General features: G+C 28.9%; 1 protein-coding gene across 1 annotated transcript; it reads left to right on the top strand.

Annotated features, from left to right (window-relative positions):
* Window positions 1-1,990: 1,990 nt before the first annotated feature.
* Window positions 1,991-16,828, top strand: LOC112591342 (E3 ubiquitin-protein ligase MARCH3-like; the record flags this gene model as incomplete). The annotated part of the gene is made up of 2 exons (XM_025335129.1): window positions 1,991-2,150; window positions 16,611-16,828. Coding segments are annotated over exons 1-2 (378 nt in total), but the record flags the coding sequence as incomplete, so codon positions are not given.
* Window positions 16,829-19,091: the final 2,263 nt, after the last annotated feature.

Here is a 19,091-nt window from a genome sequence, read left to right as displayed (position 1 = left end):
ACTATTTTGAAAGTGATCCATTTAAATAATTTGTAAGTTTGAAATATAATTTTTAATAATTTTAGTCTGGGTATTTATTGAACACCTCGTATACGTGTAATTATCTAATTTTATTCATATAACGATTTTTAGGGGCCATAAAATAATATTGCACACGGGCTAGAATTTTATAGTTACGCCACTGACATACATACACATACATACATACATCCATATATTTATACATACATATATCTATACAACAATATAAAGTTACAATTAAACAGCTAAAAAAAAAGGTTATACATTTGTAATGATTGAATGATGTGAATATAACTATTTTAAATTTATTTTACTAGTAAGACAAATACATAAAAATATTGATACAAAATATACTCAAAAGATATCAGGTGAGCGACTGAACGCGGTGTAGATTGTTGTGTCCATTCTTATAGTCTATAGATGTTGATAGTGACATCGCTTATTTATTTATGTGTGTTTAATCATGCATCATTCATTTTATCATGTGTCCTAATGGATATTTGTTTGTACAACTGCTATTTACTATTCTATTAATTTTCTTAAGTCTAAATTATTTTAATGAATAATAATACATTTTTTTGATAATTTATATTTATACAGCTAAACGGAAGAAATTTAATGACTAATAATATATATATATTTTGATTTATGTTTGTATATCTAAACAGAAGTAATTCTATTTATTTTATTAAATCTAAAGTGTATATATCAATACAATACTTTTAAAGTATATTATTATATTTTTATACCCACAATTACGTAACATTAACCTACTGTAGTAATGCTTAATAGTAAAATAAAATTATATAATAGTATTGATATAAAATATACTTAGTAATATAGTTCTGACAGATCGTAATTTTTTGTAACGATGATATATATATATGATTTTTTTTTATTTTTTAAATTAACATTATACATTCCCATGGCCATAAGTAATATAATATAATTATTATAATAGGTATTAGCATTATAATATTAATTATTAATTGTATATAATTATTTACATTTTATTTCATACTAAAAAACATGATACATTGGTCTATAAAATGATATGTAAAATATTTATTTCTACTTTCCAGTTCATCAAAAGATATTATCAACATTCGATAGTATTTCAATAACTCTTCTGGGTAACTACGAAGGTCATAAATGTCACTTGAAACCGACAATTTGCTGGTCTTTTTAAAAATGTTGCTGTTAATTTTGTCTCGTTGCTGAGTTTGTGTTCCTCGTGTAATGCAAAAATAACGCATGCGGCTTCAATATCATCTAGTACTTGCATATTAAAACAAAAAAATATACGGAACGAATACAACGTAGTACGAAATAAGTTTAGGCACGAATTGAATGAAACGTCATCCGCGATGGGTGGTAACTGGTAACAACAGTACTAACTTAGTCTACAACAAATTACATAGAATTGAATGGTTCAATAATATTTGGCACGCTTAATACAAGGCATGGACCGTGACACTCGAGTATTATTAAAAAAATAATAATTTACTTCATTCAATACAGAAATAGAAATTATATAAAAGTAAGGATATTTAAATATTTATTTATTTGAACGCCGTGTTAAGATAAATATATCATACTACATGTAGTAAAAAATTAGTAATTTCGAGCAAATCAAGATTATTTTAATTTTTTACGTCATATTATGTTTGTACAATCTAAGGAGAACTATAATTTTCTAAAAAAGAGTTGTAATTAATTTTCAATACTACTTACCGTTCAATTAGCCAGACTGTAGGCTTTTTATTGGCGTTAGAAACAATATTAATTATTTATGTTAGATAGTCCTTTTGCTTTAACAAAATAGTGTATACAATAGTGTACTCATTGTTTGACAACGTTTCCATGTGGAGAAAATTGTTTGTTTATTTTAGATTTAGAACATGCATAGGCTTTAACATATTTAAAACAATTTATTAGATTTTATTTATTTTTTGAAATTCTTGAAAACATGTTGAAATCAGAAACACATTTGCCTACAATCACAGAATCAGATAATACAAGAACTGTAGATGTCATATTGCTAAATCAAAAATCGTCTATAGCATTCTGCAAAATATGTTATTGTGGAGGAAGTTGTGAACAATTAATACACCCTTGTTTTTGCAAAGGTAATACAATATTAGTGGTTTTTTTTATAAAAAAAAATACTTAATACGAAAGATACTTTTAATTACCTATGTTGATTTGAATAAAGTATTTACTATTTCAATATTAATAATATAAGAAATTTGGTTTATCATTTTCTTTTGTTTATTAAAAACCCTAATGGTCCAGTTATATTAGACGAAAAAAGGGGTTCAGCTTGGTAAAATTATCAGCTAACTAAATATTAATATACACCTTTATGACATCATTATAACAACGTGTAAAAAATCGACCACGATATCATGTAACGTTTAAGATTATTCAAGGTCAAAGATCACAAAAATGGTCTTTTTAAATATATCGTTTCTTTATTGGTCGTACTTTAAAAAGTTTCAGATAAAAATTATAAAGGAGGTAATAATATACAAAAAAGGTCTCATGACATTTGTACGCAAATGTTATAGTTTTTGCGGTACAAGACTAACAATATGTAGGTTTTTAATGAAATAAGACGTTTTCGCTAAAAGCAAATAGCCTTTGTGTTAATATTTTGCTTTATACTGGTTATACAAAAAAAAAATTCAAACAAAAATTGTAAAGGAGAAAATTATTTACAAGATGGTTATATACAGGGGTGTCCAACCCGCGACCCGCGGTAGATTTTGATGCGGCCCTCATTTCAATTTAAAAACCATGAATTAATTGTATATAATATATTAACATTACGAGAACAAATTTATTTTAAGAATACAAAATTAAAAAACATCAAAAAAACTGTAAGGGCCGATGCACACGTCCATATTTTTAACGTTGCGGCATCTTATCTTATATTACATACGGATGTGTGCATCGGGCCTAAAGATAAACTTTATTAGTGTCTTATCTTTATTGGCTCCGATACCAATATTATGTGTCATTTATCAACAAATAAAAATAAAATACCTATCTATAAAGAATTATTACTAAGCACATGTAATCTGTTACAAACATAGGTACAGTTGTGCGCGCGTGATGGTCAGATGTTCACGTTTTGTTCAGAACAGTGGTGTTAGTACTCAATATTATTATTTATTTAATAAAATTTTTATAAATTTGATTTGTATAATAAACTAATAATCAAATTGCGAAATGTCGTCCAATAAGAAGATAAAAATAACTGATAAAGGAAGAATATTCAATGAAAAGTAGACCGCGGAATACTTTTTTATAGAAATGAAAAATGTAGCATTATGCCTAATTTGTAAGGAAACTATTTCAGTTTTTAAAGATTATAATTTAAAAAGACATTATTTACAATAACATGCAACCAAAATGAACTGTTATTAAGGTTTTTTTTCGGAAACAAAACATTTTAGAATTAAAAACATGTCTTTTTACTCAGCAACTCAATATTAAAAAAGCTACTTCTGAGTCCCTAACCATTACAAAAGCTAGTTATGTAGTGTCATCTTTGATTGCAAAAAAAATCAAAACCATTTATTGATGGCGAGTTTATTTAGGAGTTTTTGGAAAGTGTTGCAGATGTATTGTGTCCTGATAAAAAAAAACAGACTTTTCAAAAATTAGTCTGTCTCATCAGACTATAAGCAGCAAATCGATGACATTGAAAAGTCCATCGAAAATAAACTGGAGGAAAAAGTTCGTTCTTTCAAATATTATTTTTTGGCTATTGATGAAAATACTGATGTAATGGACACGTCACAAGTTGCTATAATAATTGAATTCAATATATCTGAAGAAATGGCTTCTTTAGTACCACTGAAAGACACTACAAAAGCTTGTGATTTGTTCGAGGCAGTAGAAACTACCCTTAATAAATTTTTTTTTAACTTGGTCAATACATCAGGTATAGATACGGATGGTGCCTCTGCTATGGGAGGTAAAAAAGGACTTACAAAATTAATAGAAGACCACGCGGTTTTAGTTGGAAACAATGGTTTGATGAAATACCATTGCATTCTTCATCAGGAAAATTTATGTGCGAAAGCTTTGAAAATGGATACCATTATGCAAGTTGTCATTAAATGTATTACATTTATTCGAGCTAGGGGACTAAGTCATCGTCAATTCCAAGACTACCTTCAAATCATGGAAGCAGATTTTGCAGACGTTGTTTACTTTTCAGAAGTAAGGTGGCTTAGTCGAGGTAAAATACTCAAAAGATTTTATGATTTGCGAAATGAAATAAAGTCGTTCATGGAGTCAAAAGGAAAACCTGTCATAGAGTTTGAAGATGAAAACTGGCTAATGGATTTAGCTTTTTTAGTTGACATAACTACTCATTTAAATGAGTTAAACGTACGTATTCAAGGTAAAATCAACTCATTAGTAATATGTTTTAAATAATAACTGCCTTTGAACTGAAACTTAAATTATGGTTAAGTCAAGTTAAGGTGAATAATTTTATGTTTTTCCCTGTGTCAAGTACAACCTTAAGAATAGCGAAAAATATGCGTCTTTGATTTTAATTTTAATTAATGAATTTGATACCCATTTTTAAGATTTTCGTAGGAATAGTCAACTCTTTGCTATTTTCGCAACACCATTTTCGGTTGACATTCCAGCTGTGGAAACTAAATTTCAAATGGAATGTATTGAGTTGCAATCAGATATTTAACTCAAAGAAAAATTCAATCAGTCATCTTTATTAGATTTTTATAAATTATATCTATCCAAAGAAACATATCCAGTCCTTCATGACCATGCCTTATTCATGTTCTCGCTTTTCGGCAGTACCTACATTTGTGAATAATTGATTTCAAGAATGAAAAACACAAATAGTAAGAATCGGTCCTCTATATCAGACAAGCATCTTGAAAGTTGTTTAAGGATTGCCACAACTTCGATCGATCCAGATATTGATTCATTACTTTCACAAAAAAAGCAATTTCAAATTTCACATTAAATAACTTTTTAAACTAAAACTTTTTTTTTGTTATAAATAAATATATTTTTCTGTGTACTTATAATTAAATACTAATACTTGTAAAAATATTTCTGCTTATTATTTGTTATTGTAAAATTATAAAAAAAATATATTGTTGTATTATAAAATATAATTTAATTATTAAATTTGAATGTATTATTATTGAAAAAAAATATGTGGCCCACAACTTCTACCTATATGATGTGGCCAAGTCTTCACAAAAGGTTGGACACCCCTGGTTATATATATCCAATCGAACTTGCGGTATACGAATTTTGGCTGCATCCAAGTTGGGGACCTTATATTATGCGAAGTAGGGCAATATCTTATGCGTAATCTTTACGGTTTTTATATTTCCGTATAGATAGCTAATTCTGACGGTCATTGACCTACTAATCCGAAAATAGTATATTGTAAGAGCCATTGACTTCAGAGAAGAGAAGTCGCGATTAAGGCCATAAAATCTATTTTGATTTCATCGCACCAGATAACTTGCGCGAACAATTGCTAATTTCCACAATACAATTTCGTCTCCGGTGATAACTGATAAACCTTATTTCAAATCTCTTTTATACATTTTAGTTTAGTCTCCGATTGCGATTTGCGGTGTAATAACAATGGACGGTATTTATTTAACACGGAGAGAAAAATGTTGTAAAATATTGAACAAATTCAAATTTCGAGAGTATAGGGAATTAAAAAATGGAATTTCAATTATCAGTGTACTAATAAATTTTGTAATGCTAGTATTATTGTAAATAATAATAACCAAATTGTCGATCAATCTAACACGGACCATAAACATGATGCATATTCAGATCAGATTATTTTCAGAGAAATTGTAAGCAGCTCACTAAAAAGAAAGGCAGAAAATGATCTCCATACCCGTCCAAACAAATTAATACGCCAAGAACTAAAAAATACCGATGTTCCAGAGAACATGGAACATAGTGACTTGAAATTGATCCATCGTTCAATATATTATGTACGAAAAAAGTATTTTCCCACGCTATCAACAAACTTTGACGAGTCGTTAAAACAACTTTTAGAGATGAAACAAACGTTGTTGCATAAATCTAATCAATTTTGTTTTTCAAGTGACGATAACTCTGTTATTTTATTTACTTGTAAGTATAACTTGAAAGTGCTTTGTGATAATGAACACGTATTTAGTGACGGAACTTTTACATATGCACCAAAACATTTCATGCAATTGAATACAATTCATGTTTATACAAATTATTATTATTTACCTTAAGTATATTGTTTTTTGAAAAATAAACAAGTATCAACATATGTGTCCATGTGGAAAACCGTAATGAACTTGTCAATGCAGTTAATAGGAAAAAACTTAATTGTAAAAATATTTCATGCAGATTTCGAAAAACCTACTCATATTGCTGTTCTTTAGAGTTTTCCGCAGTGTAAAATAATATATTGTACATTCTATTTAGAACAAAGTTGGTTCAGGCGTTTGAAAAAAATAAAATATTACTAAAAAAATATTCGAAAAATGATTCGAAAATCGGAAGGTGGCTTAAATACTTTTTTGGTTTACCTAATTTAAACTCTGATGAAGTTCCGGACGCATTTAAAAAGCTAATTTTAATAGCTCCTAGTAATAAGTATGGATTTTCCGAACTATATTTTAAAATTTTATATTGATTTTGGGCCAGAATTATGGGCTAGTGAAGCAGACGATAACTCAAGAACAACGAACGGAACTGAAAACTTTCACATGCACTTCAATAGTCAATTTTATACCCCCCACCCACACATTCACCAAATCATTCAAATACTCATTGAAATTCAAGTTTACACTGATTTAAAAATAAATTCATTAAAAAAAATAAATAAAGAAAATATTCTTAGAACAGAAATATTAAAAAATCAAAATTTTTTGAAAAAAAAATATTCAGCAGGCACGTAGCCAGGATTTTATTTTATTATTTTTGGAGTTGGAAGCTAATATTGATACAATTTTATGTAATTCAACCAGTTGATATATAAAACCTTTAATTTTTTTTATAAGCTGACAAATTAAAACCAAGTCACAAGTTACAATACAATACAAAATACAATCTATTATTATTTAAAATGTTCAACTGATGTAGTGAGGTCTATAATATTAATTTTCTGTTTTTTTAGCCATTACATCCAACACTTCGTCTGTAGAGATAGACACTTCCCAATGTACTGACAGAAGAGCAAGTCCTGTTAAACGCTCATTTCCAGTTTCGTTACGAAGCAATGTTTTTAAGCGTTTTAGTGTTGAAAATGAGCGTTCAACTGCTGTTGTAGAAACTGGTAGTGTTGCCAAGATTTTCAATAAAAAATGTATGTTTGGGTAAAACTTTGCATCACATGCATCCAAAATATCCATCTTTTCTGTGGGTTTTTTTTCTACATTTACCCATTTTTCACACCATAATAAAAATTCAGAACAAACCACTTTTTCAGATATACGATCTTCGTAAAATATGTTTAAATTTTGAAACATTTTCGTTTAAGGCAAATTTTGGCAATAGGATTTCAATTGATGACAAAACAACATTGTTTTGTTTAAAACGGTTTTCCAAACTTAAAATGAAACTGTCTATCGATGATACAAATATCGATGTTTTATAGTATTCTTCCGGTGTGTTACAATCATAATTATCTCTGTGTTTTTGGTTTTTTATAATGTGTGGACATACAATTTCTGAATCAAAATATAGTTTTCTCAATTTATTAGCATCTTGAAAAATAGATGAGAATGTTTTAATATAGTTATTTCTTAAATATTTTAGTTTATTTATAATGTCGTGAGCATAGGTCATAGCAGATGAAAGGTCACGTGCAGGATTTTGTAGGTAATGCGATAACGGAAGCGTAAAGTTTAAAAGATGTTCGCAAATTAACAAAGAAATAAAAAAACTACTTTTTTCCACTACAGCTAAAAATGAAGATGCACTTGAGGATACTGAGCGGTTTGTTTCTTGAATATCTTGAAGACTGATTATAATTGGCTCAAGAAGTTCAACAAAAACATTAATAGCATCGTGTCGTTCTATAAAACGCGTTTCACATATACCAACCAAACGAGTTCTTTTAGATTCAGGAGCATACTTTAAAATATTATTTTTAAGAGTATGACCGGCTAAGGCATTATATATTGTTATAATATTGTTCGATAAAAATTGACTTTATAGGACGTTGTTGACGTAACAGTGTGTCGGCCGTCGGGTGTCCGCGATATAATTCGACTCATAGATAATAATATTCGACCGTTTTATAGTGGTTTATTTTTGTACCACAACACAATAACTTTTTTTAAATAACATGTATTTTATTTTAATTTAAATTATAAGGATAATGATTTTATGTGCCGATGCACAAAAATTTCGGGGGGGGGGGGGGGGTCCAGACCCCATAGACCACCCTGGATACGTGCCTGATATCCAGCAGGGGAGGACTCACGACCTCTCAGGTCGTCAGCCAACGAAATTCTTAGGAAAACAAAAACAATAGCAAATGCAAATTTAATATTGATACATGGAATGTAAGGACAATGCTCAAGCCTAATAAGATTGAAGAAATTTCACAACAAATGATAAATGTAGAACTAGATATTTTAGGCATCTTTGAAACAAGATGGCCAGGAAATGGTGATTACATCAAAAATGGCTTGAGAATAATTCATAGTGGGGGTGAAAAGAGTTGCAGTAAAGGCGTAGCGTTTATTCTGAGAGGTAAATAGAAAAACAATGTCCTCAACACTTATCACTAATGAAAGAATCATTATGATTAAACTACAAACTCAACTCACAGATATGTACGTTATACAAGTATATTTCCCAACAACAAGCTGCAAGGAAGAGGAAATCGAAATCATGTATCAACAACTTGAAGAATTGTTAAGAATAACCGATAATAAATCAAATGTATTTGTGATGGGTTATTTCAATGCTTCAGTCGAAAGTCAAATGACAGGGCATGAATGCGTCGGTAGGTTTGGAATGGGAAACACAAACGAGAGAAGAGAAAAAATGATAGAGTTCTATGAACAGTTAGAAATGATAATCACTAATACGAGGTATGAAGTTCCGAAGAGAAGAAGGTATATGTAGAAGGCCCCCGGAGATAAGAGCAGACACCAGATTGATTATATTCTAGTTAAGAAGAAGTATAGGAACCAAATACGATCTAGTTATTTATACTCTGGAAACCAAATAGATAGTGACCACATTCTAGTCAAAGCAAAGTGCAATCTTAAATTTAAGAAAAGAATACTATTCAGAAAAAAGAATTGGCGTCTGGAAAAACTCAGGAACGAAAGAATAGCAGCAGTTTTTCAATCAACTCAAGGGGAAGTAAATAGGAAAAAGGAATCAATAACCTGGGAGATAAAGAAAAGTGATATTTACGCAACTTGCGAAAAAATTCTTGGCAAAAACATTCTTGAGCCCAGAAAACCATGGATGACCCAGAAGATACTGAAACTAATCAAGCAGAAAAATGTACTAAGGATAGTAGATCATGTCGAATACAAAAGAATTAAGAATGAAATAACAAACCAATGCCGGGTAGCAAAGGACCTATGATTACATGAAAATTGCAAAGAAATTGAGTACTTGTTGATACAAAATAACACAGATAGAGCATATAATAGAGTAAGAAGCCTATAATATAAACCCAGGACAAAAAGTAATATTGTCAGTGACAAATATGGGAACTTACTATTTGAAAATGAAAAAGTGGCAGGACGATGGAAAGAATATTTAAAAGAGCTATACGGGAAGAGATAATTGATGAAATGAATTATTTAGAATATGAGGAAGAAGTTAATCCTAATTGCAAAGGACCTTTTCTGATAAGAACTGAATTTGATTATGCAATGACCACATAAACTGACAAAAAAGCCAACTGGCATAGATGACATACCTGCGGGAATATTGAAGAATTTGGATGAACATACTTAATCACTGTTATTTAAGATTATTAATGAGTGCTACGAAACAGGGAAGTTGCCAAAGGACTTTATAAAGAGTTAGTTAATAACAATACCAAAGAAAGGAAACGCAACCAACTGTATTAATATAGGACAATTACACTATTATCACACGCCTCGAAAATACTTCTTAACATCATTAAAAGGGAAAATAGAAGATCAGCTAGGAAAAGAGCAATTTGGGTTCAGGAGAGAGAGGAACTAGGGAAGCGATCCTGGCTCTAAGACTAATAATAGAAAGAAGATTGAACGTGAACCTGCCAACATATATAGCATTTATAGATTTAGAAAAAGTCTTTGACAAAGTAGATTGGTTCTTGCTGTTTGGTACATTAAAAAAAGGGGAATTGATTGGAAAGACAGAAGGATTATCCTGAGATTATACAAGGATTAAGCAACACTGATAGATATAAATGGAACCATAAAGGAAGCTAAGATGAGAAAAGGTGTGAGACAAGACTGTCTCGTATCACCTTATTTGTTCAATTTATTCATGGATGAAATGAAAGAGATAACCAATGTCGTAAGAATAAACGAAGAAGAGGTACACAGTATAAGATTTGCGGACGACATTGCACTGGTGGCAAAAAGTGAAGACAATATGAATCTCATTCTTAACACATTATTAAGGATTATGGATAAATTTCATATGAAAATAAACGCTACTAAAACAAAAAAAAAAATGACAGCCCGAAGAAATCTAATATATATCAACCCAGTTATAAAATTAAACGACACTGTAATCTTATTATTTTTAGAAGATTCAAATATTCTTATTTATTTTTAAATAACAAACAGTAAATCCAATTTACAATGTGAATAACAGATACAATAATATTATATAATATATACTATTATAATATGATGTACACATGAGATAATTGAACTAGCGTGGCAATAACTTAGATAAGCTTATACAATCGTTATCGACTTATCGTCATTTATATTCCGATGGTCGTACCAATTAGTCATTACATACTTGCATTAGTTAGTTCATGCTAGTACGATATTGTGTGTGTTTACTGTTTTTTTATTTTATAATAATAAAGTTCATAAAGAATGAAAAAGGCAAAGATAAATTATCTCCCGGACCAACAATTCTGTTGAAGGGTGACATAATGGCTTTGCATCTAGTCTGAACGCATGTCATCCAATTATATGAAAATTAAATTATTTCATTAAGAATTCGTTCAAAAAGGAGGAGAGCTTTAAAAAGTTACAGATAGAACAACTAATTGCAGGAATAACGATGGGTGTTAAACAGAAGTACAAAGACTATGCAAAAAAATTATAAAAATATGTGACGACTATCATACTAGGAGTAAAATAGACTTTTTAAAAGGAATAACCCATAATTTTCAATTTCAACTTTAAATAATTATAAATTAAAATGTATGATTATTAATATTATTATTTATTTATTATAATTTTAAATTTAATTAACTGTGAGAAACTTTAAAAACATAAAACTCGAAAATATACCTAAAATTATAATAAAATAACTAAAAAACTAAAAATATTCGTTTGACGATCAATTATCGACCAATTCGCCCTCGTTCAATTCACCGGCGACCAATTCACCGGATACCCTATAATCTGTATATCAATGCATACCCAGGACTTTGGTTGGCTTGCAAAATATTATTAACTTTATCAGTAGGCCAAGTGTCATGTGAACACACTTTTCTAAATTAAAACTTGTGAAAACATCAATTCGTAGTACTTTAAGTTAAAAAAAATCTTAAAAATGCATGTTAATGATTGTAGAAAGAAATATGTTAATGAATCTCAATAATAATTATACATTAAAGCACAATTACAACCAAAAGTGATATTCTCAAAAAATTGCTTCAATATTCAATAGTGTTAAGTATTAAAACTTTAAACTTTGTAATTTATAAATTCCGTCATATTGTTATAATGTCAATATATTATGAAAATTTATATTTATAAATAAATGATCTAAACTTTTGACTACCTACCATATTTAATATTGATTAGTGGTTACAAATTACAATTATACATATAAAAATGTATTACATGTGCATAGTAAAAATGTATTACATTTATTTTCATTGGGCCCTTCCCATACGTTTCTCGGTAACATTAATTTAACCTATCTACCCCTGGCAGGGTTGTGATATCATTTGGATGGTTCGTTAAGAAAACGTCACACCCGTATGGATGGTGACCGGTCAAAATGTCTTCGAAATAATATCTTTGGTCAAAATATCTTGGTCAAAATATCTTTTGTGAAAATATCTTATGACAAAAATATCTTTGAACAAAATATCTTTTTTAGTGATTTTTATTAGCTTATTAGCCATCACATATATTTATATCTACGATCGACATTTTATATTCTATAATAATATTATACAACATTTTTAAATAGTTGCTATTTTACTAGTCTACTAATAATTAGGTAGTAGGGCAATATCTGTACGTAATCTTTACGGCGGTTATAATTCCGTAAAGATATGTGATTGTGAGAGCCGTTGACCTACTAATCCGTTTTTTACAAGAGGTATTTATATTTATTCTTATTTAATTAATACAAATAGAATAATTACGTGATATCAGGTTCGATTGGAAAAACGATTATTGGGAGAATCAAGTCCACCACGCCGTAAAAAGTACAATGATCATGATATTTTTTTGATATTACTAATTTTAATTTAATTAATTAAGTTTTTAATATTTATAATAATAATAATAACCCACAATACCTATATTTTTGGCTTTTGAAGAGATATTACTTTTTACCTATTTTTTTTTACTTATAATATTGTGTGTAAAAATTTATTAAATTAATTATATAAATAAACATTTAAAAAAAAAATCAGTTTAAAGATATAGTGATCAAAGATATTTTTGTCATAAGATATTTTCACAAAAGATATTTTGACCAAAGATATTATTTCGAAGATATTATGACATGGAACCGTATGGATTGTCTCCGTCTTATACACGTACGACAGTACATTTTCGTTCACCAGTTTCAATAGTGTGCTTTTAGTTTTGATATTAGAGTGAATTGACCTATAATCAAACTTTTAAGTAAGTACATTATCTGTGTTCTCTCGTAGGTTTTTTATGACATTTTACTTTTGAAGTGAGTTATTTGTATGAAAAATATAAATATATAAAAATGCTCATAATCTACTGAAGTTTTGTAGTTTTTTTTTTGGTCCATTTATTCTAATAATTTTTTTATGAATTCGACAAACTCAATAGCTTCGTTAAAAATTGATCTTTTTTTATGAATTCGACAAACTCAATAGCTTCGTTAAAAATTGATTCAATATGGTTACTTCTTTTATTAAACTATTTTTTAAACTGTGTAATAATGAAAATCCTTGTAAATAGTTAAATTTTGAATATTGCAATAAGATGAAGCTGCTGCATTCGATGAAAAAAAAACTGAAAAACGTTTAAAACATTATTTGATTTTCAGTAAGGTTATTTCACGTAACCACGGTTTTATTTTTTAAATCAGCTAGATTAACTGATGGATCTTTAAAGACTATTGTTTTCAAATGCCCCTCCTCCCTGTAAAAAAGAAAAAAATTAAAAAAATTAAATAGTTACCGATAATAAATAATTATGAATGGTTTTATGCACTTAAATGAATCCTAAAAATGTATTTTTTATTAAAATTGAAATTTCTCTCTTATCACAGACACCTCACATTGTTATAGTAGTAACAGTATAAAATAAATTCAAACCATTTAATAATAACTGAACTTGGTTTTATTTTAAAAACCAATATAAAAATTTCAAAATATCTCTTTTTTATCTGGTCCTTGATACTCTTCAAGAGTTTTCATCACCATTTATAAATCTCTCCATTTTTCTTTGTCCCGGGCTAGTTCTTTCCATTCTTGAACTCCTATTCTGTTAAGGTCCTCTTCATTTCATCTTACCATATTTTTTTTGGTCCACCTCGAGGTCTTTTTCCCGTAGGCTTCTCGTAGAGAGTACTCATATACTGATCCACACATTAACCTTCATAATTTGTTCTCAAAAGTTCTGAACTTTCTTTCTGTATTTCCTGTGGTATTCCATGCCTAGCGTCCATATGTGAGTGTGGTTCTTATTATTGTTGTGTACAACCTTGCTTTAGATTTTTTTTTTTGAAAAATATATTTAACTTTAAACTTATTTAGAGTGAAAGTTGCTCTTTCTGCTTTTGTTCAATACTGCACCTAAGTGCCGAAATTCATTAACCTTTTCGAAAGCTAAGGATCCCGTATCAGTGTTGCCTTCCTTGCATAACAGTTTCATTATTTTTGTTTTATCCATATTAATTTTTATACCAACTTTACTGGTTGCACGTTCAAGCACTTGAGCTGCTCTTTCTGTATCTTCTACAGAGTTTTCTAGGATGTTTAGATCATTGGCAAAAACAAGTATACACTGTTGACCTATCGCTATTCCAGTTGTTCCTATTTGCATACTTCTTATGGCTTTCTCCAAGGCTAAATTAAATAATGTGGGTGAGAGCGAATCTCCTTGTTTTAATCCTGTAATAATTACGAAATGTTCAGAAATTGTTTGTTCAACTCTTATTATGTACAGTGTGTCTTTCATGCACGTTTTTGTCAGAGCTACAAATTTATTTGGGATCCCGAAATACTCCGTTAAATTATTATGACTTTTTTTTTTTTTTTGAGATACTTTATTTTTTATTACAACAATAAATATATAAATTATAAGAAAACCAAAAAAACAAAATAAATTTAATTCTTTAAGCTATGCTTGTGATTGAGTATAGAGTTAACTTTTAACAAATTATAGCTAATTAAAAATGTAGTGTCAAAAGAAAAAAATACAGTTAAAGTTATTAAGTTTACATGTTAGGAAACGAAAAAAACGGATATACGAGTATAGAACATTAATATATATTTTTTACAAAATGGAATTGAAATAAAAAATAAAAACAAAATTATGTATTTAATATTGATTTAATGCTAAATCAATTTAAATCTATTTATATTAATTAAAATATATTATATTTAAAATTAAAAAACAGTCAATTATTATTTAAATTCATTTTATTAAAACAATCAGAATGAATATGTTTTCTGTACACAATAGGCATTTGATTAAATTAAGTTGGACCCAGATAATCAACAAAAAGTTTTCCAAAGGATATTTTAGTATATTTTACCGGTAGATCATAAATTCTATGCTTTTGTTTATGAATAGAAACTAAAATTTAAAACAAGTTACTCCGTAATTTTATGGGTTTATAAATAATTTTTAACAGTGCCAGTAATTGTCGTAAACGCTGAAAGAATCTTTTCAAAACTAAAAATCATTAAAAATTATTAAGAAAATGCATGTGGCCAGAACGACTTTCAAACATTGTTATCCTTAATAAAGAAAAAGATACGACTTCAGAGTTTAAAACAGACAAATTATATAGATACTCGTATTTTAGACATTAAATTAAAATAATAAATGACATAAGATTATTCATGTTGTCGCGTGCACATGTCCATGTTTAACAAAACTAGTACCTATGTCTTTAGTCATAAAAAAAAAAAAAAAACTGTCGCGAGTTACGAAATATCAGAACATATAATAATATACTCAATGTACGTATCAGTAACTAAAGTGGACAATTACCATCGAGGTTGTTATTTTACAATAAAAAATTCCAATACAACTTCTAGGATACTTGTGAAATGCAATTCCGTAGGTTATCTATAACAAGGAACTGATTCCATTTATTAGTGAGACTAGGGAGCAGCAATGGCGGATGTATTATAACCGTTAAAACCTGAGCGCCTTCAGTAACTTAGCTGCTTTTTTACACTTCAATATGTACTTTATTTTAAACTAAATAAATACTATATTGTTCACTGGTATATTTTGTTACGACTTTATTATTCAAATCATTTAAAATTTTATTGTTGGAATTACGCACGCAACAGAACAATGATATAATCGTCCCCTTTAAAAAAAATATATCAAGCATTCGTTCACACTAAAAAATGTGAAGAAATTCACTATCCCAATAATTACAACATAATCGCTTACAGGAAATTCAGAAATTGTATATTGTTAATAATAATCAAACATATTATCACCAGAACATACGATGTGACTTATAAGTTATAATACACATAAAGCTTTTACAGGTAGGAGCTTTTCCGTTTGTGTACACAAGAACAGATAGAATACTAAAATATTTAAATGTATATGAAAATATTAAAAATTGTATTTCATAAAATTATTTCAGTATATTTAAACTGTATAACATTATTAAAGCGTCTGGGGGGGGGGATCCAGATCCACTACTTGTGGCGGAGTGATTGCGTGATCTAAGCGTTATATATGAACATTGACTTAACAGGAAGTATTCTGGCATCTGGCCCTACAAATCCGTATTCAATTACGTGCATTTAACACAACAACTACTGTAGAAATTCCTAAATTAATTAATATTTCTAATTAAAAAAAAAAAAATCAACAAATACATTGAAGTTTAAAGTATTTTTAAACCTGCAATGAAATATATTTGTTATAAAAAAAAGATTATATTGTTTGTTTAAATAGGATCGGTTGGTAATGTACATCTAACATGTTTAGAAAGATGGATCAATGAATGTGGTGTTGATCGGTGTGAGTTATGTCACTTTCAGTTTGCATCTGACCAAACACGTCGATACACAGTTTTGCAATCCTTAATGATTTGGACAAGGAACCCAATCCATCGAAAATTACTAATATCGGATTTTATTGTAGTAGTTATTCTAACGATTGTGGCGGTTTGCGTAATTGCATTAATATATGTGATTATGACTTCAAATAATAACAGGTAACAATTCCATGCTTATATTACTAAATTTGTGTACATAGAAAGATTTCTAAACAATTTATGTCACCTGAAGAATTTACAAGTGCATTGATAGCTTAAAATGTAGTTGATTAAATAGCATTTGATTTACAATTTGAAAAATAGAAAATTTGAGTAAAATATATACCTACTTTTTAATAATAATAATAATTTATTAAAATCAATAAATAAAAAACACCCTAAAGAGGTAAGAATACAGTAATATTTATAAGGAAGTAATAAGTAATAATTATTAAATGAAAATGTACATAAATTATTTGAATTAAAACACAAAGAATATTGGAATATTTAATTTTGTAGTCTTATGTAGGACATTTGTGATTTGGCGTACATGAAAACCGGTTGCTTCTAATTTCTGCTGTGTTCGTTATTGGGTGAAGGTTTCTTATGACTATGCGGTAGGCTTTGTCTTCTTGCATTTGATAGGTGTGATATTCGACTTCTGCGCCTTGTAAGAAATGGTTGATTGCTCGGTAGGTTTCTGGGTTTTTTGTTAGGATTTTGAGATTGTTAATGCTTGACTTAAGTGTGAAGTTTTCAGGACCCACAAGGTTGATGAGTTCCGAGCGTAGACTTACAAAGTCTTTAATTCTTTTGATTATTATAGGAGGGGGTAGATTTGCACTTTTTACCTGTGAAGTGTGTGCTTCAGGGTTGCTTACATCTAGGTATGGGTTTGGTGTAATTGTTTCGACTTCGATTACTTTAGATTGCGATAGAACATCAAATCGATTTCTTGAAATAAAGTTTTTTGTGTCTGTTGGTATTTTAGGTTAGAGAGCTTGATTCTGAGAAACTTGAGCGGTTTCTTTTTTCGGCTTGTTGTGTCCAGCCATCGTTATTTGGACTATTCAAATTATTTTGTGTGAGTGAAAGGCTCGCGTTGAGATTATTTGGCGATATGTTTAGGCGAGCATTCTGTATAATGGTTTTATTATTTATATTATTATTATTAATATTTTTATTTTTAATATTAGTTTTAGTTTTTGAATTCGGCCATAGTGTTATATTTGTCACGGAGATAAAGGTCACGCACTGCTACTCGACGTTCGCGATAACGCGACGGCTGTACGGTAATTAAGGCACTGAAATTATTACGAACTTGATTCACATTATATAACAGAATTACTAATATCATATAATAATATATTACATTCGTATAATGTATATGTATATAATGCTACAATATAATATAACATAAACATATATAAATTTGGGTAAAATTTAAACGTATATGACTGAGATCATAGCGGTATTTAACGGAGCGACGGAGAGGCATGCGTTAGGTACGGCTGCTCGCGTGATACTGGCTACGTTGATGCTGTGTATTTACTATTTACCAAAAATGTGCAGCCGGCAACCTGAATAAGGCAACCGTGCGTTCAATGGTGTTGCTGCCAGGTATTGCCCGCTCACGGGTGGATCGCTGGTTTGTGTTCTGCGATGAATAGTGGACTGTATATGAAAAGAGAAATTAAACGGATAACAAAGAGGTTAGGAATGGTCAAGACAGAATTAAAATTGCACACGAAAATAATGTATAAGTATGTACGCTAGTACGTCAAATTTTGTACATACTAATATTAATTTAAATAATATAATACACTGAATAATCTAATAGATAAGGTTAGAGGTGATAATAAATATACGAACATAAAATACTTAAATAATACACAAGGTTGGTGACAATGATATGATATTAATATGACGTTCTAATTAAAGCTAGTATGAAGCATACAAAAATAGTAGACATAGTCAAAAGCGATCAAAAAACAATAGAAATAAGAACCGGACTTAGGAAAAGTGATTTTTTTATCACAAATCATTTTTAATTTAATCTTACAGAAGTTAATTCGAGAAAAGAAGAATGGGATGATATTGAATTTTTCAACGGATACTTTCATAGGGCTTTTGATTTAATTTGAGCGTAGGTAGAAAAAAAATTGTAACTTAGGTATTTAAGCGAAAATACGATAATAGCATACATTTTGATAAATAACTAAAAAACTAATGGTTTTTGTTATTATTTTAATTGTAAATAATTAATTATTTTATTGTTATTTTGTTATTATTTTATCATAATAAAATGTTGAAAAATATCGATTACCAAAAAAAAAAAATGAAATATTTAAATTGTGCGTGTTTAATAAGATTCACATTTTATTATTGAGTAAATGATA

This window comes from Melanaphis sacchari, unplaced genomic scaffold (assembly GCF_002803265.2).
Source record: "Melanaphis sacchari strain LSU unplaced genomic scaffold, SCAv2.0 Contig131_pilon_pilon, whole genome shotgun sequence".
Lineage (NCBI taxonomy): Eukaryota > Metazoa > Arthropoda > Insecta > Hemiptera > Aphididae > Melanaphis > Melanaphis sacchari.
Note: the sequence above shows the minus strand (reverse complement) of the source record. Positions and strands in the feature narration are given on the sequence as shown.